This window comes from Pseudophryne corroboree, chromosome 4 (assembly GCF_028390025.1).
Source record: "Pseudophryne corroboree isolate aPseCor3 chromosome 4, aPseCor3.hap2, whole genome shotgun sequence".
NCBI lineage: Eukaryota > Metazoa > Chordata > Amphibia > Anura > Myobatrachidae > Pseudophryne > Pseudophryne corroboree.
The window spans coordinates 685,368,657-685,390,519 of NC_086447.1; the positions used below are offsets into that span (position 1 = coordinate 685,368,657).

At 41.7% G+C, this 21,863-nt stretch overlaps 1 protein-coding gene across 2 annotated transcripts in view; it reads right to left on the minus strand.

Moving 5' to 3' along the window:
* The window catches only part of ADGB (androglobin), a 943,967-nt gene that overhangs the window by 181,769 nt on the left and 740,335 nt on the right, over positions 1–21,863 (minus strand). For both annotated transcript variants that reach the window (XM_063917880.1, XM_063917881.1), the window contains 2 exons: positions 20,875–21,010; positions 14,581–14,712 (listed from right to left, as the gene is read on the minus strand). In XM_063917880.1, coding sequence (XP_063773950.1) covers positions 14,581–14,712; positions 20,875–21,010 — 268 coding nt within the window. The remainder of the gene's footprint in view (positions 1–14,580; positions 14,713–20,874; positions 21,011–21,863) is intronic.

A 21,863-nucleotide genomic window follows, 5' to 3' on the forward strand; every position in this document is an offset into this window, starting at 1 on the left:
AATGTATGATCGATGGTCATTATTGTGGTATCCACTCAGAGGCCGTTTTCATTGTCCAAAAATGGACTCATAATTGCATGGTATCACATAGGAACCGGGATAAATTTCCATTCCTATGTATTATTCCTATGTATTATCGTGGCTCTGGCGGTTGCTTTTCGGGGATTATGCTTGCGTGCCTGAGGCACCCAAAGCATAATCCCAGACAAGTGCCGGCATTGAGGGATAAGGATGCTGGCGTCTGAGTTAATTGGTTAGACCCAGCTAAACAAGTACTCGTGGTCAATGACCGTGGGCAAATAGATACCCCCCTATGTCTGCATTTCAGATGCAAATGCATATTAACTCAACGTTAGGGGTATATTTATTACAGGTTCGATTTTAAGCAATTTACATCTATTTCAGATCAATTAAAATCAATCTTAATCGATGTTGAGCCTCCAGGGTTAAAACACACAATTACTAAAAGATTATTTTTTATTATCCATTTTTTAATGTTGGTAAATGTGTGTTTTAGCCCTGGAAGCCCAAGCTTTCAAGTTTATTTAACAGTCTGCAATATGGGACCGTGTCAAAAGCCTTTAGAAGAAGACACATACAGACTGACTAGTTACAGAAACAATGGAGTGCCTTATTTTCCTTTATGTGCCAGTCAGTGTGTTGTAATACATATATACCAAAGCTCAGTCCACCACTAAATGATTCATTTATGGCTTTATATTGGAGCTTTCCCAGTATAACACACTCAGGGGCCCATGGAGAGTTGCATACAAGTCAGTTTTGAGGAAGAGTTTTGCATTTAAAAAAAAATAAGCATGCTTGATAGCTTAGCGTACATATGTATGGACAATTCCGAATTGTATTCAACTCAATCACATTTCATGAGGCTGGATATGTGTAACTAGGTGGTAACAGGTGTTGCCACACAGACATAGTTTAGTGAGGAAAATGAGGGCTACAGTATGTTATCGATGTACATACACAGAGATCAGATACATATCTTGTATCAAGGATAGGGCTGGTGCATGTGCTCACTGATAATAATGATAGCTATGAAGCCAATTATACATTATAGTTGTAATTACTGCAGTTGCTATAAGATAAAATGTTTAGGTAACACTCTATATAATATCAATAATGGTCTGATGAGACCATGCAGCTTTAGATCCAGTAATGTTTTGGCCTACTGCGCCTGTGTCCCAGGCTGCATATGCATCTTTGAGATTCTATGCATTTCCTAGATCCAAAACACATATTTGCACACTCCGTATTCCCTGATTAACACACAAGGACTCCGGTGTGCTGGGGTTTACCAATGGAGGAAATTTTTGCCCATATAGTTAGTGGATACTGCTGCTCTTTAGTTAAAGGATAATTGCATTCCTTATACAAAACAAAAAAACATACCACCCCGGGATACAATCTCGGGAGTATACCAAGAGCGCTGCTTCCACCACAATTCCTATACTAGTATATTATTTCACAACCGGTTTTATATTCAATCTTTTTTTATTTTTAAAAATAGTACTCTAAATAAGCACAGATAAAAAGAATTTCATCATACATAATACATGCTGCAGCATAATAATTAATATTACAACCAAAAAACCTAAGAGGCTTGTTTGTATCCGGATCTGAGGCTTATATTAAAACCACTTTAGCTGGGTAATGTCCACATTACATCAATATGTCCCAGTAGGTATAATAAATCCTTTCATTTCATAATCTCTGTGATCCAAGATTGATCCAATTAAAAGGTGTATAAATCTTCAGATTGTCCCAAATTTACTTGGATTTTTAATAATGTGTGCACACATATATATTCTTTACCTTCACAGGTGTTTATCATACGGATATTGATTTCACCTCCAATGCTGGACTCTTTGCTGTTACGGTTCTCCTTTAATAATTGCAGACATCAATCATCATATGCTTCTGCTCACAGTGCTCAGGCTCCCTCTGCTGGTATTTGCCCGTATTGCAGTTTACACTGTGTGATAGTGTTGCTGACCCCGTGTTACAGCGGTCCGGAGGTGAAACCTATTACCACGGTCACTCGAAAACGCGTTTCTCCGCCTTGATGCTCCCTCAGCGGCTTCCTCAGCTCAAAAGCTGTGTGCCCGGGTGTGTCGTGGGTGTGTAGCCACTAGACAGGGTTGTGACTATGTATTCTGAATGGCAACTTCATATGGATCTCTTGCACTTAGCATGGGGTAGGTGTTAGTGCCAATGATAATTTTGACAGCTGCTCTTGCATTCTGGAAAAATGGGGACGTGAAAGGCGAATGCATTCGGACATGCATATAGTCGCATTAGAATTGTGTTTGCAATCCATTCAATTCAGGTCTGAGTGTAATTCAGAATCAGGCCCTAAATGTTCTACAAATAAGATCTCTCTCTCTATATATATAAAATTAAATCCCTGGTAGGCATCTCTCTGTCTGTTCGGGCTAATCTTGAGAACCGCTGGACGGATTTTGATGTGGTTTTCACAATTTTATAGAACATTTGTCAAAGAAGGTTTAAGTTTAGGAAATATTAATCTATGACAAAAGGGAGCTGAGTAGTGATGATTTTAGTAAGAGTGACAATTTCAGTAAGAGCTCTACACTGACCACACTGGCCAAGAGTGGTACTGCAGTAGCTATGGTGCAGTGATGATCGGTATCAGCTTCCCTGTCCCTCCTCCCTCTCTATGTGCGTGCAACTTCTGCCCAGCAGGGGACATTAATGAGTCTTCTTTTTCCTGGGCACCACACCTTGTCAATCTCCTTGCTGTACATATCACACACTGAAACACTAGCTGTTGCGATCAATACAGGGGAAGAGGAAGAGGAGCTGAAAATATAAGATGTGTCTGTCTAGTTGGAGCGCTGTGTTGAGGGAGGCACACTGGCTCTAATCACTCTGCTTATGTGATAAATCACTTATCTTACTGTATATGCATATATATCTGTACCTGCCCCGGTATCTGACCATATAAGCAGCAGTGCTACATAGTAGTATAAGTATGGTGCTGGGCAGCACCTGGCATGGCAGGGCAGAGGGTGACCCTGCAGCCCTGCTGTCTGATCTCTGCTCATGGAATTGATCTGGCAGTCACTTCCTTCAGGAACAGAGCAATGTATTGTTGCTGCTCTGAGGTTCCACGTGGGAATCTGTCATGGAAAAAATCCTCTAGAGACAGAAGGGGCATAAAGGTGGGAGGTGTAATGCCCTGGCCTAACTGCACACATCTGGGACATGTATACATCTCCCCAGTCTGACCTATATATCTGTCTCCATCCTCTATCACCAGCCCTCCTTGCCAGGCAGTGCAAATGCATGATCGGATTAAGGGGGTAATTCTGAGTTGATCGCAGCGGAACTTTGTTAGCAGTTGGGCAAAACCATGTGCACTGCAGGGGAGGCAGATACAACATGTGCAGAGAGAGATAGATTTGGGTGGGGTGTGTTCAATCTGCAATCTAAATTGCAGTGTAAAAGTAAAGCAGCCAGTATTTACCCTGCACAGAAACAAAATAACCAACCCAAATCTAACTCTCTCTGCAAATGTTATATCTGCCCCCCCCCCCCCCCCCTGCAGGGCACATGGTTTTGCCCAACTGCTAAAAAATTTCCTGCTGCGATCAACTTGGAATTACCCCCTAAATCCCATACTCCCCTTTTCTAAGAACATATTAATTTACACCCAATGATGTAACAAAGTCCGGCCGGTGTGAGAGTATACACGGGGCTCGACCATAATATATGCATCTGTTGTGGCCTGAACACCTCTCTTTTTGAGGAGCTATTTAATTAAAATGTAAATACTATATTACCATTATGACGAGATGGACAGCTTGTAGTACATATAAATTCTAAATTGCTCCCAAGCAAAGATAAGGCGGGTCACTAGTTTAAAATAAAAACGACACAAGAATAGAATGAATATATTTCTTACACAGTATACTGTATTGCAATGTGTAAAAATTTAAAATTAACCAAAAAACTATAGTTCACAAATGCTATATTTTACAAGGACAGACTTTCTCATTTTAGTTATAATGTGATGCATGATTCTAGAGATTGCTAAGACACTGCTGTCCCTTTGTGTCTAATCATCACCTGGATGTCCCATAGCACCCCGCCATTACAGATATTGTTTCAAGTACCCGTGAACATCACAGCTTGTACTCCTGGTGGTACTAATACCCCCGTTTGAAAATAACTGTCATAGCATACAAAGTTCCTGTAGATTTGTCGCTTGCACATTCAAGCATTGAACTCACTTCCACCTCAAGCCACAAGTGCTCTAATGGACTGAGATCTAGTGACTGTGGAGGCTACTCGAGTACCCTGAATACACAGGTGACATGTGCTTTGTGACATGGGGTATATTATCCTGCATATTGCACAATTAGTATTAATTAGCCAAGGAAACATTCTCCATGCTATTACACCACCACCTTCAGCCTGCTCCATTGACACAAGGCGGGATGGATCCATAGATTAATGTTGTCTATGCCATATTCTGATCTTAATATCTGCATGTTGCATTAGAAATGGAGACTCATCAGACCATGTAACATTTTTACAGTCTTCAACTGTCCAGGTTTGGTAAGCCTGTGCCCATAGCAACCTCAGTTTCCCAGTGTTAGCTGACAGGAGCGGAATCCAGAGTGGTCTTCTGCTACTGTAGCCTATCCACTTTAATGTGCTGTTCATTCAGTAAGGCTTTTCTACTATCTGTAAATTCAGGAGACTGTCGAAGGGTTTACCCCTCCTGGTACAATCATTTCATGGTCTAACTCACTTACAGTAGATCAGATTTCTTCCTTATTCTAACAATTGGTTTGAACGTCAACTGAACCCTTTTAATATGTCTGCATGCTTTTGTGAATGGTGTTGTTGTGCCAAGAATGGCTCAAGATCGCCGGAGGTACAGGATGCCAGCCAATCTTGAACATTTTTTTAAAGGGGCAATAACTTGCAAGTCATGGTTTTGCCTTGAAAGTGATTGTCCCTTTAAAAAAAAAACTTCTGAGATGGTCTGGCACCCCGCCCCTACGGCGATCTCAGACTCCATTACATCCTGCTATAAGTAACTACTGAATTTATAGACAATTGAATTCTAACGATATTTACTAAACAAAACTTAATTCTTACTTTTATACATTTAACTGCTAGTAATGCATTTCAACTGTTGCCTAGAAACTGAATTCTATCTACCTGACTTAAGAGCAAACACTTCTCATTTTTCAGCCTCTCTGCACTGCATAGCTACTTTTAAGATCTTATGTTTAATTGCTTGGCTCCCGCTGTGCCACATCACAAAAAGATGAGAGAAGATAAATCTGACAATTTATAAAAAAAATCGTATTACAGAAAGATGAGAGATGCTGCTTGAGATAAACCGACAAGAATAATCCAACATAATACCACAATGTAGAATACAATATTTAACTTAGAAGAAAGAGACATTCCTTGCAGAGAACCAATATAAATGTGACTATGCAACTGTGATTAGTTGAAGACAAATCCTTATTATTGTTTTGACATAACGAGGCTAACAATAAATCACTGACAGACAACAGGTGGCACCATGGCTGCATCCGTCCCTCCTAGCTTTTTTTTGCCGTGCTCCTCCCTTTACTCCTTATATAGTTGTCTTATAGTGCTGAACCTTACCGCTGATATGTTATTACAGATAGGTGTCTTTTTTCTTAATTAAATATATCAGGAATAATGTGCTGTGCTTTTCAGGGCTGTTCCATGCAACCATTCTCGATGGCATGAATCAATGTGTGGCCTGGTGCAGCTGAACTTTGAAAAAGTGCTGTGCAATAACTAGAGATGTGCGGCTCGGATTTGACTCGGATTTTCCCACCAAAATCGCATCTTAAAATGAGGTAAAACATCATCTTTCTCCATGGAAGATGATGTTTTGGCAGGAAAATGTCATCTTTCACAGACAAAGATGATGTTTTGGCGGGAAAAATAGGATTTTAATTACCTACCAGTAAATCCTTTTCTCGTAGTCCGTAGAGGATGCTGGGGTCCACATTAGTACCATGGGTAAAGACGGGTCCACCAGGAGCCATGGGCACTTTAAGAGTTTAATAGTGTGGGCTGGCTCCTCCCTCTATGCCCCTCCTACCAGACTCAGTCTAGAAACTGTGCCCGAGGAGACGGACATACTTCGAGAGAAGAAAATACACAGATAATGGTGAGATTCATACCAGCTCACACATAACAAGGCAAACCAGGCTCAACAGCCTGACCAATCTCAGCAACATCTGAACACAGTACTTAAACAAGTAACAACACAGTACTAAACCAAGTAACAAGGCAGTACTGAACCAAGGAACAACTGCAGGAAAACGAAGCACTGGGTGGGCGCCCAGCATCCTCTACGGACTACGAGAAAAGGACTTACTGGTAATTAAAATCCTATTTTCTCTTACGTCCTAGATGCCGAGGTCCACATTAGTACCATGATGATGTACCAAAGCTCCCAGTATGGGAGGGAGAGTGCAGACGCTCCTGCAGAACTGACTGACCAAACTTTAGGTTCTCAGAGGCCAAAGTATCAAACTTGTAGAACTCAGCAAATGTGTTCGACCCCGACTAAGTAGCTGCTCGGCAAAGCTGCAAAGCCGAGACCCGCCGGGCCACCCAGGAAGAACCCACCTTATGAGTAGAGTGGGCCTTAACAGATTTTGGATACGGCAAACCTGCCGTAGAATAAGCATGCTGGATAGTGAACCTGATCCAGCGAGAAATTGTCTGCTTAGAAGCAGGACACCTAATCTTGTTGGGATTATAAAGGACAAACAGAGAGTCTGACTTTCTGTAAAGTGAAATGTCCTCTTCACATAAATCCTCAAAGCCCTCACAACATCCAAGGACTTTGAGGTAATTGAGGAGTCAGTAGCCACTAGCACCATAATAGGTTGGTTGATATGAAAGGCCGACACAACCTGTGGAAGAAACTGCTGAAGCGTCCTGAGCTCAGCTTTATCTTCATGGAAAATCAAATAGGGGCTCTTGCAGGACAATGCCCCCAATTCAGACACACGCCTAGCAGAAGCTAATGCCAACAGTGTGACCACCTTCCAAGTGAGAAACTTGACCTCAACCTCCTGTAGAGGTTTGAACCAATCCGACTGCAGGAACTGCAACACCACGTTAAGATCTCAAGGTGCCATAGGAGGCACAAAGGGAGGTTGGATGTGCAGCACCCCTTTCAAGAAAGTCTGAACCTCAGGGAGGGAAGCCAACTGCTTCTGGAAGAAAATGGACAAGGCCAAAATCTGGACTTTTAAGGAGCCAAAACTTAGGCCCACATCCACACCCGCTTGCAGGAAGAGGAGAAACCGCCCAAGTTGAAACTCCACCGTAGGAAACTTCTTGGATTCACACCAAGACACATACTTTTTCCAAATGCGATGGTAATGTTTAGACGTTACTCCTTTCGTAGCCTGTATCAGGGTAGGAATAACCTTTTTCAGAATGCCTTTCCGAGCTAAGATCTGGCGTTCAACCTCCATGCCGTCAAACGTAGCTGTGGTAAGTCTTGAAAAGCGAACGGCCCCTGCTATAGAAGGTCCTCTCGAAGAGGAAGAGGCCTCGGATCTTCCAGTAGTAACTCCAGAAGATCCGCGTACCAAGCCCTTCTTGGCCAGTCTGGAGCAATGAGGATCGGCTGAACTCTTGTTCTTTTGATTATTTTGAGAATTCTTGGGATGAGCGGAAGTGGAGGGAACACATACACTGTCAGAAACACCCACTGAGTTACCAGGGCGTCCACTGTCACTGCCTGTGGGTCCCTCAACCTGAAACAATACCTCCGAAGCTTCTTGTTGAGGTGTGAGGCCATCATGTCTATTGAGGTACGCCCCAAAGACTTGTCACCTCTGCAAACACCTCTGGGTGAAGGCCCCAACTCTCCCGGATGGAGACCGAGTCTGTTGAGGAAGTCCACTTCCCGGTTGTCTACTCCCGGAATGAAGATTGCTGAAAGCGCCACCACGTGCTTCTCCGCCCAGAGGATGATTCTTGTTACCTCTGACATTGCAGCTCTGCTCTTCGTTCTGCCTTGTCGGTTTATGTAGGTCACTGTCATTACATTGTCCGACTGAACTTGAATGGCTCGATTTTTTTGAAGATGAGCCGCCTGTAGAAGACCGTTGTACACGGCTCTTAGTTCCAGAATGTTTATTGGAAGGCTGGATTCCAAACTTGACCACCTTCCTTGGAAGTTTTCCCCCTGGGTGACTGCTCCCCAACCTCTGAGACTTGCATCCGTGGTTAGAAGGATACAATTCTGAATCCCAAATCTGCGGCCCTACAGTAGGTGAGAAGTTTGCAGCCACCAGAGGAGTGAGATTCTGGCTTTTGGTGACAGACATATCCTCTGGTGCATGTGAAGATGAGACCCTGACCATTTGTCCAGGAGATCCAGCTGGAAAGACCGTGCATGAAATCTTCTGTACTGTAAAGCCTCGTAGGAGGCAACCATCTTCCCCAGAAGGAGAATGCACTGATGAACCGATACTCAGGCTGGCTTCAGGACATCCCGTACCATTGATTGGATCACCAATGCTTTCTCTACCAGCAGAAACACCCTCTGCACTTCCGTGTCGAGAATCATCCCCAGGAAGGACAGTCTTCTCGTCGGTTCCATATGTGACTTTGGAAGATTCAGGATCCAACCATGATTCCGCAGCAGTCGAGTTGTGAGTGCAATGGACTGCAACAACTTCTCCGTGGACGATGGTTTTATCAGCAGATCGTCCAGATATAGAATTATGTTCACACCCTGTTTGCGGAGTAGAAGCATCATCTCTGCCATTACCTTGGTGAACACCCTCGGTGCATGGATAGGCTGAATGGCAGCACCTGAAACTGATAATGACAGTCCAACAGTGCAAACCTGAGATAAGCCTGGTGTGGCGGCAAAATAGGAATGTGAAGGTATGCATCCTTGATATCCAAGGATACAAGGAATTTCCCCTCCTCCAGACCTGAGATCACCGCTCTAAGAGATTCCATCTTGAACTTTAAATCCCTCAAATATGGAATTAACGATTTGAGGTTCAATATTGGTCAGACCGAACCGTCCGGCTTCGGCACCACAAAAAGGCTTGAATAGTAACCCTTGTTTTCCAGGTGAGATGGAACTGGAACAATGACATTTGCCCTTTCAAATTTTTGAATGGCTTCTTGTAAGATAGCCCTTTCTGTCAGCAAAGCTGGTAAGCCTGACTTGAAAAATCTGTGAGGTGGGGGCTCTTGAAACTCCAGTCTGTACTCCTGAGATACAATATCTTGTACCCAGGGTTCCAGGCCTGAGGACGGCCAGACCTGACTGAAATTTCGTAGACGTGCTCCCACCTGCCCGACCTCAGGCTGGGAGGTCCACCGTCATGCTGAGGATTTTGAGGAAACAGAGCTTGGCTTCTGTTCCTGGGAACCTGTCAGTGCAGGTTTTCTGGATTTTCCTCGACCACCTCTGAAGAAGGTGGCCAGGGATTTGGACTTCTTAACCTTTGCGGTCCGAAAGGACTGCACTGAAGACACAGAAAAGGATTTCTCTGGCGTCGGAGTGGCTGAGGGAAGAAAGGTTGACTTACCCGTGGTTGCCGTGGAGATCCACACATCCAACGCCTCCCCAAATAGAGCCTGACCTGTGTAGGGTAGGTTCTCCACACTCTTCTTGGATTCCGCATCCGCAGACCATTGGCGCAGCCAGAGTCCCCTGCGTGCCGACACAGCCATGGAAGACATCCGTGTAGTCAGATTACCAAGGTCCTTCATGACCTCCACCATGAAACCCGCAGAATCCTGTATGTGACGTAAAAACAATTCAATGTCACTTCTATCCATAGTATCTAAATCCTCTAGTAACGTGCCTGACCACTTTACTATGGCTTTAGAAATCCATGCACAAGCAATAGTGGGCATAAGCGCCACGCCTGAAGCAGTGTATATGGATTTGAGTGTAATCTCAATTTTCCGGTCTGACGGTTCTTTCAAAGCGGTAGACCCAGGGACAGGTAAAACCACCTTTTTCGACAATCTAGAAACAGAAGCGTCTACTATAGGAGGGTTTTCCCACTTTTTCCTATCCTCTTCAGGGAAAGGAAAAGCAACCAGAACTCTCTTTGGGATCTGGAATTTTTTCTCTGGGTTTTCCCAGGATCTTTCAAATATAGCGTTTAATTCCCTAGACGCAGGAAAGGTGAGGGAGACTTTCTTATTGACAGTAAAATTAGCCTCCTCAACCATTAGCTGTACCCCTTTAGCAAGTGATTCCTCCCCCCGCAGTATGTCCCCATCACCTTCACCCGTATCAGAGTCGGTATCTGTGTCGACTTGCATTACTTGGGCAAGAGCACGCTTTTGTGGGGCATAAACCATGGGACTAAGAGGAGGTAGTGGGAGCTGAATGCGACAAAACCTCCACAGATTGTTTTAAAACCTGGGTTTCAGTCTCATAATGAGCTATCCTAGATGAAATCTGGGATATCATACCCTTAATAGAAGCCACCCACTTAGGTTCGGGTTCAGAGGGCTGAGACAGTGTATTGCATTCCTGAGTACATGGAAATAGACTATTCTGGAGAAGATACATACTCTGCAGCACAAGATACAGAGCCCTAGACATGGTAATGTGGGATATATAGCATACACACACACACACACACACACACACACACACACACACACACACACACACACACACACAGGAAAATGTCAGACACAGTTTCCCCCAGTACCTTCAGAGAGACACAGAGTTATGGAGTCAGCCCACACAGTGCCCCAGTAGACAGATATATAATAAATGCCTGGTGCTGACTGTGCAACCTTAATAAACTACACAGTAATGTGCATAGAGGGAGGAGCCAGCATACACACTATTAAACTCTTAAAGTGCCCATGGCTCCTGGTGGAACCGTCTATACCCCATGGTACTAATGTGGACCCCAGCATCCTCATCCAAGCCACACATCTCTAGCAATAACATTCAAAAATTGTACCAAATAAGTAAGTATAACACATATTCTTTTTTGGGATAGGCTACAAATCCCATTGTAGAGAGACTAATTGTAACATATATACTTAAGCAGTATGGTTCTTTTCAGTTCAACAGTACAGATACTGGGGTTGATGCTGAGTTTGACGTATACTTGTTTGCATAGTCTAATATGCATACTGGTTCTGCACTTGTCCAGAACCACACACACATATACAGACCTGCTCTAATATGTCACTTGTGACTACTGGCAATGGAAGAGGAGGGGCAGGGGAGGGAATAATCGGCCTAACAAAGGCCAAGTACAGAAGGGCCTGATAGTGTCATTGTAAATACAGTAGGACTAGACAGACCTGCACAGAGATGTGTATTTGCCAGAAGTATGCAAGTTGTATCATCAGTTGCAGATAAAACTACACATTGATGATGGTGATGGTCGTAAGCCCTAGCTAGCTGCTTCTCATTGACTGATTGCAGATGGGATAGATGCTTTCTTCATATATATATATATATATGTGTACAATAAAGGTGTATAATGAGCGCTTAAAACCTAAACCGTTTACAATAAATACATAAAAATTCGTGCATAACCATTCACGTTAATTCCAAACAGCACTCCCACGTGTAGGGGCTGCAGTATAGACTCTCTTATTGACTCGTATTTCGCTGAGTCACAATTACAAATGTTCAAATAGGAATAAAGTCTCTGCGCCTTCAGTGCTTGGGTATGGAAACTTCCATCTGTGTATAACCAAAATGATATTTATATGCGTACCGGAAGTATGATCAAATTGTGCCTGTAGTGGTATCTTTAATTGGTCATCTCCCCTTGTCTTCTTACTCCATGTGTAAACGCCCTCAGCGGGGTGTTGAACCACAATTTACATAGGCAGAGAGGGAAGATGTGTCAGCAAGAATGCTCTTACTGTTATAAAGTGACTCGTGCCATAATTGTGCCAAAAAAAATGTTTTTTATATATAAAGTGCTCTGTGCCTATAGTGTTTCTATAAACCACTATATTTCTTGTGATTTCTAATATAGATAATCAGAATCACACCCCAGTGGCTAATAAAAAAAATAATAAAATAATAAAAGGAAGGTAATGACTCACTCCTTTTAAGAATGCTGCTCCTATGAGGCGATCATTGACCTAGTCTGGTACCTCTATAGAGAAAGTTTTTTTCTCATGGAAAAAAACAAAGAAGGAAAAAAGAGGGAACTGCTCTTGGTGGAAGGAGCCAGGCTGCAGTGTGGAGGGTATAATCCAGGCTCCTGTCTCCACAATGCGGAAAAGGGAGAGTGAGAGAGCGATCACAAAACTTTCACAGGAGCAGCTGTTCCTGCTGCAGCTGCTCCTGTGAAAGTTTTGTGATCGCTCTCTCACTCTCCCTTTTCCGCATTGTGGAGACAGGAGCCTGGATTATACCCTCCACACTGCAGCCTGGCTCCTTCCACCAAGAGCAGGCCTACCACCCGGCTGCAGCTAGTCCCTCTCATCTCTGGATAGAAGTAACAGAAATAAAACAAGAGACCGGTAAAGTGCTGCAATAATAACACAGGAGACAGTGGACACCAGAACATCTTCTGAGTATACGTTATTATCTGTGTAATTACACATCGTGTTACTCAGTCTGCAGGGTAACACGTTATCTCTCCACAGTTATCCTTACTGTACATGAGAAAAAAACTTTCTCTATAGAGGTACCAGACTAGGTCAATGATCGCCTAATAGGAGCAGCATTCTTAAAAGGAGTGAGTCATTACCTTCCTTTTATTATTTTATTATTTTTTTTATTAGCCACTGGGGTGTGATTCTGATTATCTATATTAGAAATCACAAGAAATATAGTGGTTTATAGAAACACTATAGGCACAGAGCACTTTATATATAAAAAACATTTTTTTTGGCACAATTATGGCACGAGTCACTTTATAACAGTAAGAGCATTCTTGCTGACACATCTTCCCTCTCTGCCTATGTAAATTGTGGTTCAACACCCCGCTGAGGGCGTTTACACATGGAGTAAGAAGACAAGGGGAGATGACCAATTAAAGATACCACTACAGGCACAATTTGATCATACTTCCGGTACGCATATAAATATCATTTTGGTTATACACAGATGGAAGTTTCCATACCCAAGCACTGAAGGCGCAGAGACTTTATTCCTATTTGAATATATATATATATATATATATATATATATGAGACATATATATATATATATATATATATGTGACATATACATGTGATATATATATATATATACAGTATATATATATGTCATATATATATATATATATGTCATATATATATGTCATAAATATATATGTACAAAATGGTAAGCTGCTCAATCAGATTGTGATGTCACTCAGGTGCTAAAAGGGAGGGGTAATTCTGTGTAGGAAAAAACAATGTGTTTCCTAATGCACACCGAATGAAAAATATTACTACATAATAGTCAGATAATACGGAGATCTTAGTTGCGTATATATGCAGATATAGGGTTAAGCCCCCAGGCCGATCGACAAGGGTCCCTAATACTAGGTATGGGTCCGGGGTGCAGGACACCATAACGTCGGCACAGGTCGGCTACCCCAGGTCAGCACACAGGTGAGAATTAATAAGGGTTAATAAGAAGCACAGAAGTGCTATGACACACACACACACACACACACACACACACACACACACACACACACATATATATATATATATATATACATACACAGTATATAAATATATATATATATATATATATATATATATAGTGTTGTTCCACAAAGGCACAGCACTCCAGACGACTTATATAAACAAATGACAGACGGCAATTTGATCAGCAACGTTTCAATGTATTGTACATTGTCCTCATACATGTGTGACTGGTGCAGACCTGCATGCATCTTGCCGTTTTTCATATTTATATAATAGTGGATTTTTTTAGTGATGGCATTATACATCTGCAATTTTTGGATGCATGTGGGATTAAACTCCGTATGAGCCTCATTATCTTTGAAGAACACTTAAACGGCATCCTGCACATCTGCTAGTACAACTGATGGACACTATGAACAAGTTGCCATACAGAATTATGTAAATGATGTACAGGTTGAGTATCCCATATCCAAAATGCTTGGGAACAAAAGTATTTTGGATATCGGATTTTTCTGTATTTTGGAATAACTGCATACCATAATGAGATATCACGGTGATGGGAACTAAGTCTAAGCACATAATGCATTTATGTTTCATATACACCTTATACACACAGCCTGAAGGTAATTTTAGCCAATATTTTTAATAACTTTGTGCATTAAACAAACTGTGTGCACATTCACACAATTCCTTTATGTTTCATATACACAGTTATACACACAGCCTGAAGGTCATTTAATACAATATTTTTTAAGATCTTTGTGTATTTAACAAAGTTTGTGTACATTGAGTCATCAGAAAACAAAGGTTTCACTATCTCACTCAAAAAATTCCGTATTTCTGAATATTCCGTATTTCTGAATATTTGGATATGGGATACTCAACCTGTAGTCATTTTCTTACCTGGTAATCTAGCACTCCAAATTTTCCCGTAGAAAACTTTTTTCCAGCATGCTTGAAGTTTAGTTGCTGCAGCTTCTTCAAAGCTAGTAGCAGTTCTGTTTTGCCATGTAGATGACACTTCGGGATATGAATCTTTTAAATAAAAACAAAATCCAATAATGCTAAAATCTCAAATCAAAATTTAAAGCAATCTAAAACTATTGTCTTGAGAAAGCACACTACAGTATGTCTGATTCTGATTTGGAAGTAAAGCAAAAATAACAAGTACATTTAAATCTGGAACAAACCCTTTGGCAAAGCATGGGGAGCAAATACATTTATATTGTTTCTGTGCAAGGTTAAATACTGGCTGCTTTTGCATGTAGACCACAAATGTTAGACAGCTTTATTTTTAGAAGAAGAAAAAAAGGAAAAAAAAGAAGCGCTAATAGATTCCTTGTTAGAAGAATTTTTATTTTTTACTTTTTACAGCTATTGCTAGATAGCTCCTTAACTTACCTAAATATCTAATTATACATTAAAAATATTACTTTTTATATATATATTATAAAAAATCTGGCCAGTTTTATAAAACAACAACAATGACAAAACAATATTAACACATACACAATTGGATGCTCTTCTCCGTGCGGAGAGATGGACAATTAAATACAAATAGATCACACTGTTTCCTTCTGATATTAGCAGGTTACCAGCCTCAGGAATGATACATAAATGGAGTATCCCTTGTGAGATATGCTAGACAGCTATTTATGTAGATAAGAAATGTCTCTGAGATTAGTCTGTATATATATTTACTCTGGATTTGTTAATTAGATCTAAACATTATAATGTAGTGTCTATATTATTAAATACAATACAAATGGTTCTTTAGAACAATGCATCAAACAGTAGAAAATTATTGATAAAATGAAATATAGATAATAGATAAAAAATAAAAAATAAATCAATAATAAATAAACTATATTGGTATATGTTGTGCCCTCCTTCTTTAAAAGTTTTCTCTCTAGTATATATGAGTTTGGCTAGAGAATGGGTCTTATAGTTATCCCTATATATTTATATTTTTTATGTATATATGTATGTATGATTTAAAATTTACTAGGACTCCACTCTGATTACCGGCATTTGATGGTCCATATGAGATGTGTATAAATAGTATACTTGTTATAAGCAAAGGACTGAAATATGTGTGCGGACACAAATGAGTTTCATCAACAGCTGTTAAATACCCGTATAGCAATGGATTCGGGAGTGTGATTGAGCACTCTGCGTCAGCCCCGTGAAACGATTTACAGCTGTAAGACGGCAAATGAGGCTTGGAGCGCAGGTAATACACGCAGGCGCATTTGAGAGATGCCGGGGATAAAAACGAGCAGAGCGGCAGTGATTAAAAATATCTGACTGAGGAAGCCGCTGAGTTTTAAAGGCGGAGAAACGCGTCTCATCGTTTGGTTTCTACTTACCTAAGAGAACTATACCACGAACTTGCCTCACTACGCTGGGAAATATCCAGAGACCTCCGGATAAGGCTCTTGAAAAGGTATTCGAGCACCAGAGCCGGGAGCGACAAGGACTTTAACCCAGGAGGCCGTGTGGTAACTATTTCTATACAACATGGCCATGCTATAATATCAGCGGAGGTGCAGTAAAAGTTTCTATCACCGCAACTTATGAGCAATTAAGTGGTCGTTGCTGTGTATCAGCTCTAAAAACATCAGCTGAGCTGTAAAAACTCCATACTGCCGTGAATGAAGCTTACATTTTGGCTTTACATGCTAAATTACAACTAACCTATTCATCACTGTTGTGTATTAAAATCATCTATACTATTTAAGTGGAAATGAACAGCTACAGAGACTGTATACATGGCTCAATACATTTGAAAGCAAAGATGTGTCACAATCTATAAGAGCGTGGACTTGTGAATAATAGCTAACACTCTGAGCAAGAAACTGTGTACTAAAAATCCATCTTTAACACAGTTACAAAATCCTAAAGGCTCTAAAGCACAAGCTGAATGAGCAACTATGTATCATTCCTGAGGCTGGTAACCTGCTAATATCAGAAGGAAACAGTGTGATCTATTTGTATTTAATTGTCCATCTCTCCGCACGGAGAAGAGCATCCAATTGTGTATGTGTTAATATTGTTTTGTCATTGTTGTTGTTTTATAAAACTGGCCAGATTTTTTATAATATATATATAAAAAGTAATATTTTTAATGTATAATTAGATATTTAGGTAAGTTAAGGAGCTATCTAGCAATAGCTGTAAAAAGTAAAAATAAAAATTCTTCTAACAAGAAATCTATTAGCGCTTCTGTTTTTCCCTTTTTTTTTTTCTTCTAAGAGTATTATGTTAAGGAGGTAGAGAAGCCCCCTTTATTTACAGTTGAGCTGCTTCTAGATTCTTATAAGTAAATTAAGTTTATAAGGTCAAAAAATACTATAAGACATATATATGCAGTAATTGTTAATTACCAATCAGCGCCAGGGGTCACTTTGTTGTGCCTTCTTTTGTTTGTAGCTTTATTTTTACAATGCAATTTAGATTTCAGTTTGGACATACCCCACCCAAATCTAAATCTCTCTGCACATGTTACATATGCCCCACCTGCAGTGTAACATGGTTTTGCCCAAGTGCACAGTTACTTGCTTTTTATTGCTTTATTTTAAAATCAGAATAGCAAGGTACAGACTTTCCACCTTTCTTGTGTAGTTGTATAATTCACACATTGCAAATTTAATTTTTTAATATTACATGGATAACAAAATACAGAAGAACCGAATGGGCATAGCTAATGTCCTTGTGTACACACTTACTGTACTCCACTTGCACGTGAACACCCCTGATTATGGGCATATACAGTATATAACGGGTGTAGACTGTGCATCTACACATTATACTTACCTCTGCAGTCCGGTGCTGGTGCTGCAGAAATCAACAGGAAGATGCACTGCTGCCATTTTCCAGTGGATATATATACAGTGTATATACAGTGTGTGCAGTAAAGAAATCACCAGGAACTTAGCGCAGGCGCCAAGTTCCCAGGGACCTGAGCATACGCAATAGACTCTGGCACAGTGACAGAAACTACTCTACAACTGCACTGGTGAGAGAGGGAGCCACATGGAGGCTACACGCAGGCCCCATTATACAGCTGAAAACAATGGTGCAAGCTGTGAGCATATTTAGTGTTTCAAAGTCTGCACAAACACACAATACGCAACTCTAAATTGTCCCTGGACTGTGTAAGATTACAACCCACATAGTTATCGTACTGCTCAGCCGAAGAGCCCATTGACAGGATCACTGTCTAGTTTTACATCAGTAATGAGCCAGAATTAATAGTCACTAGGTCTGCATTTAATTGTGTAAATTGCATATCTCTGTCATGGGTACGGAGTGTCAGACTATGGGGGTCATTCCGACCCATTCGCATGCAGCGGTTATTCGATGCAAACGGGTCGGGACTGCGGATGCGCAGAAAGTGCCCGCAGTGGCGATCGCATGAAGACTGACAGGCGGGAGGCCTTCCAGGGCGTCAACTGACCGTTTTCAAGGCGTGGTGAAGCGAACGCAGGCGGATCCAGGCGTTTGGAGGGTGGATGTCTGACGTCAATCCCGGGACCTTCGTCGCTGGACCTGTCGCACAGGGTAAGTAGGTCTGACCCTGGTCTTGTTTTGCAGGAAACTTTTTTAGCATAGCAGGGCTGCACAAGCGATCGCAGCCCTGCTATGCTAAAATACACTCGCACATAGGTGGCGTCAAGTTGATCGCATGAGTAGCAAAAAGTTGCTACGTGTGATCAACTTGGAATGAGGGCCTATGTACCAGTGGTGACTCCAGAGGTGGGGCTGCAGCACAGTCCAAAAATCAAACAGGGGAGCCACACAAACTGCCACTCCAAACACTGCCAAACATCAATGGCTGGGAATTAGTGACAGTTGGTGGCTCCCCTATTGAATTTCGGACTGCGCTGCAGCCCCACCTCTTGAGCTTCCACTGCTGTGTACCTACACTGCGTGGGAGCCTCTGTTTCCACTGCAATGATGGATGACACACTGTATCAGACAGTATAAGTGATCTCTATAGCTGCTGCAGACTACACTCTCGTGGCTGGCCGACGTTGGAGGAATTAGGAGCTATAGAGGGGTAAAGGAGTTATGCACACTGAAGGGAACCCCGCACGTGCAGAAAATGGAGGAAGGGAGAAGACTGGTGACATAGGAAGAGGCTGGGCAAATAATTCGATTATGGCTATATTGGGACAGGAGGTAACCTGGTAAATGGGGATAAATAACTGACATGAAAAGCAGGGGAAAGGCAAAGGGGGAAAAAAAAGAAAAAAGAGTGAGAGGAGGAAAGGAAGAGAGAGAGAGAAAGAATAAATAAATAACGAACTTACAAATGACAGCTCCAAGATACTTGTAACATAATATAGCATTTGGAATACTGATCAATTAATAAGTGAGGTACAGTAGCTTCATGGATATGACTCCATGTTCAGTCCATAATTAAAGCTACAGAAAATAGTAGAATGTTTCTTATACCTTGGGATAGATATAGATATAAGGCTTAATTTAATGCAATGGCTCCAGTTACAGTAACTGTAGTTTAAGGTGACTGACTTGAAAATTGTATTTGCTTAAATTACTTTAGTACATGAGGTATTTGTAAGCTAGTCATTGGAATCAATTCAATTCAGTGCAGATTGAATAGTACTGGGAGTTGTTCAATTCAGCGCAATGTAACGCCTAACGAGAGGGTTACTTCTCACACCCCCAGAGGCGTGTGAGTAGAAATCCGACAAAAGTGCTGGCGCAATGCCGATTTCTTCCCTTAGCGCTGGGGAACAGCATCACGCCATGTACTTTAGTCGGAGAATGCCGGTTCTCGTGACAAAACACTCTGTTTAGTCAGCTAGAACCGGCCTTTTCCGACATGACAGCGCGGAGACCTGAATAGCAATGGGAGCTATCCCCCGGTGCTATTCAGTCCACCCCTTATTTCCTGTTATAGCTCTCTAGCTCTCTGTAGAGAGATAGGTTTAAATTTCCTTTAAGATTAACAACCTATTTATCAATATGAAAACTGCCCTAAACCTAGAGAAAAGCCATCACTGGGTCTCACCAGTAATTGTCTCTCTAGGCAAGACATGGGGAAGCTGGTTACCACACATTTAACAAGGACAGCAGCATGTACTCAAAAGATAGCAAAAGCATATGCCAAAATGTCTTAGTATTTAAATAAAGCATTTTTTCCTATTGAAATTCATTACAATAATATACATTGATAAAAAAAAACTGTCTATGCTCTCGGCCAGGGAGCTAAGTTAGTATTGATTGTGATATGTTTTAGTAAAAGAATGTCCTTACATTTTGTCCTGTTCTCTTTTAAACATATTTAATATTACCATTTCCCACAACCCCACAGGTCTGGGATTGGCGCGTTGCCCCAATATATCAGTGATGGGTGTAGTAGGATATCCCTGAGTTCGGGATGCTGGCGGTCACATGACCGACCCCGACATCCAGAAACCGATAATCCTGACATTTTTGGAGGGTAAGTGCGCTAACCTCCCCCAACCCTCCTTTGGTGGGGGCTAAGTCTAAATCTAGGTGGGTGGCAGTTAGGGCTAAATTTCGAGGAGGCGGCTACAGCTAACCACCCTCCTAATCCTTGCCCTAGCCCCCCTACCCCCAATGCCTAACCCTATCCCTACCACCCAGCCACGGGCCCTAAGCCTAATACCAACACGGATTCTTACCTTTGGGATGTCGGCTGTCAGTGTCCTGGATTCCAGCATCGGTCACATGACAGCTGGCATTCTGACCACCGGTATGCCAAACGCATCCCATTAGTGATATATGGGGGCCATAAGCTAATGGCTCAATCTTGAAATTTTAGCCATTACTATGACCTACTGATTGCAATAATTTTACCAACAGTTTTATCAGTCAGCAGTATTTGGCTAGGTGGTATATTTAACTGCTACACCTTCACAAACCTCTATATACTTAGTTACAAACACTAAAATGTACATTGCCTATTTTTACCATTCAGCATATGCACAGCACAAAGCAATAAAGAATATGCCGTTATTAAAGTGTCACTAATACAGAGTGCCGTTACGCTCTGACTCTAAGTCAGGATTTTTAAGTTAAGTTTATAACAGTTTATGTTGAAAGAAATGATAAATTTTACTGGTAAGTCTGCATGAGAAATGTATGAGGAAAATGTTATCTGATTAGCCAGGATTACATTTCAGAGGATTTGTGTATAGGTACCTTGTGATAAAAGAGATCCTTCAGACAAAACAGCAGAAAAATCCAATGTGATGGCTCTGAAAGCAAATACTAAGTCATGTGTAACTTTGTTCCCCATAGCTTCAGTCATCAGATGCCACAAAGCAATGTTAAAGGTCTGTAATGAAAAATACAAAACAAAAAGAAACATAGCACAATGCTTTGCATTCTGGAGCCTGGTAAATTCACCAATTAAGAAGCCCTCAAAGAAACCTAAGGGTCCTGCTTCTGTGGTCAAAGAGTCTCTGCAGCAGTCCCTCCATATTACATCTTGGGGATACTTACCCTTTATGGTTGTTTCAGAGGATTTCACGCAAAATAACATTGGTAAATATGCCCCGAAGGGGCTTATTTATTAATGTGCAGTGATAGCTGATAAAAAAAAATAAGATTTTACTTACCGATAAATCTATTTCTCGTAGTCCGTAGTGGATGCTGGGGACTCCGTCAGGACCATGGGGATTAGCGGCTCCGCAGGAGACAGGGCACAAAACTAAAGCTTTAGGATCAGGTGGTGTGTACTGGCTCCTCCCCCTATGACCCTCCTCCAAGCCTCAGTTAGGATACTGTGCCCGGACGAGCGTACACAATAAGGAAGGATATTGAATCCCGGGTAAGACTCATACCAGCCACACCAATCACACCGTATAACTTGTGATCTAAACCCAGTTAACAGTATGACAAACGTAGGAGCCTCTGAACAGACGGCTCACAACAATAACAACCCGATTTTTTTGTAACAATAACTATGTACAAGTATTGCAGACAATCCGCACTTGGGATGGGCGCCCAGCATCCACTACGGACTACGAGAAATAGATTTATCGGTAAGTAAAATCTTATTTTCTCTGACGTCCTAAGTGGATGCTGGGGACTCCGTCAGGACCATGGGGATTATACCAAAGCTCCCAAACGGGCGGGAGAGTGCGGACGACTCTGCAGCACCGAGTGAGAGAACTCCAGGTCCTCCT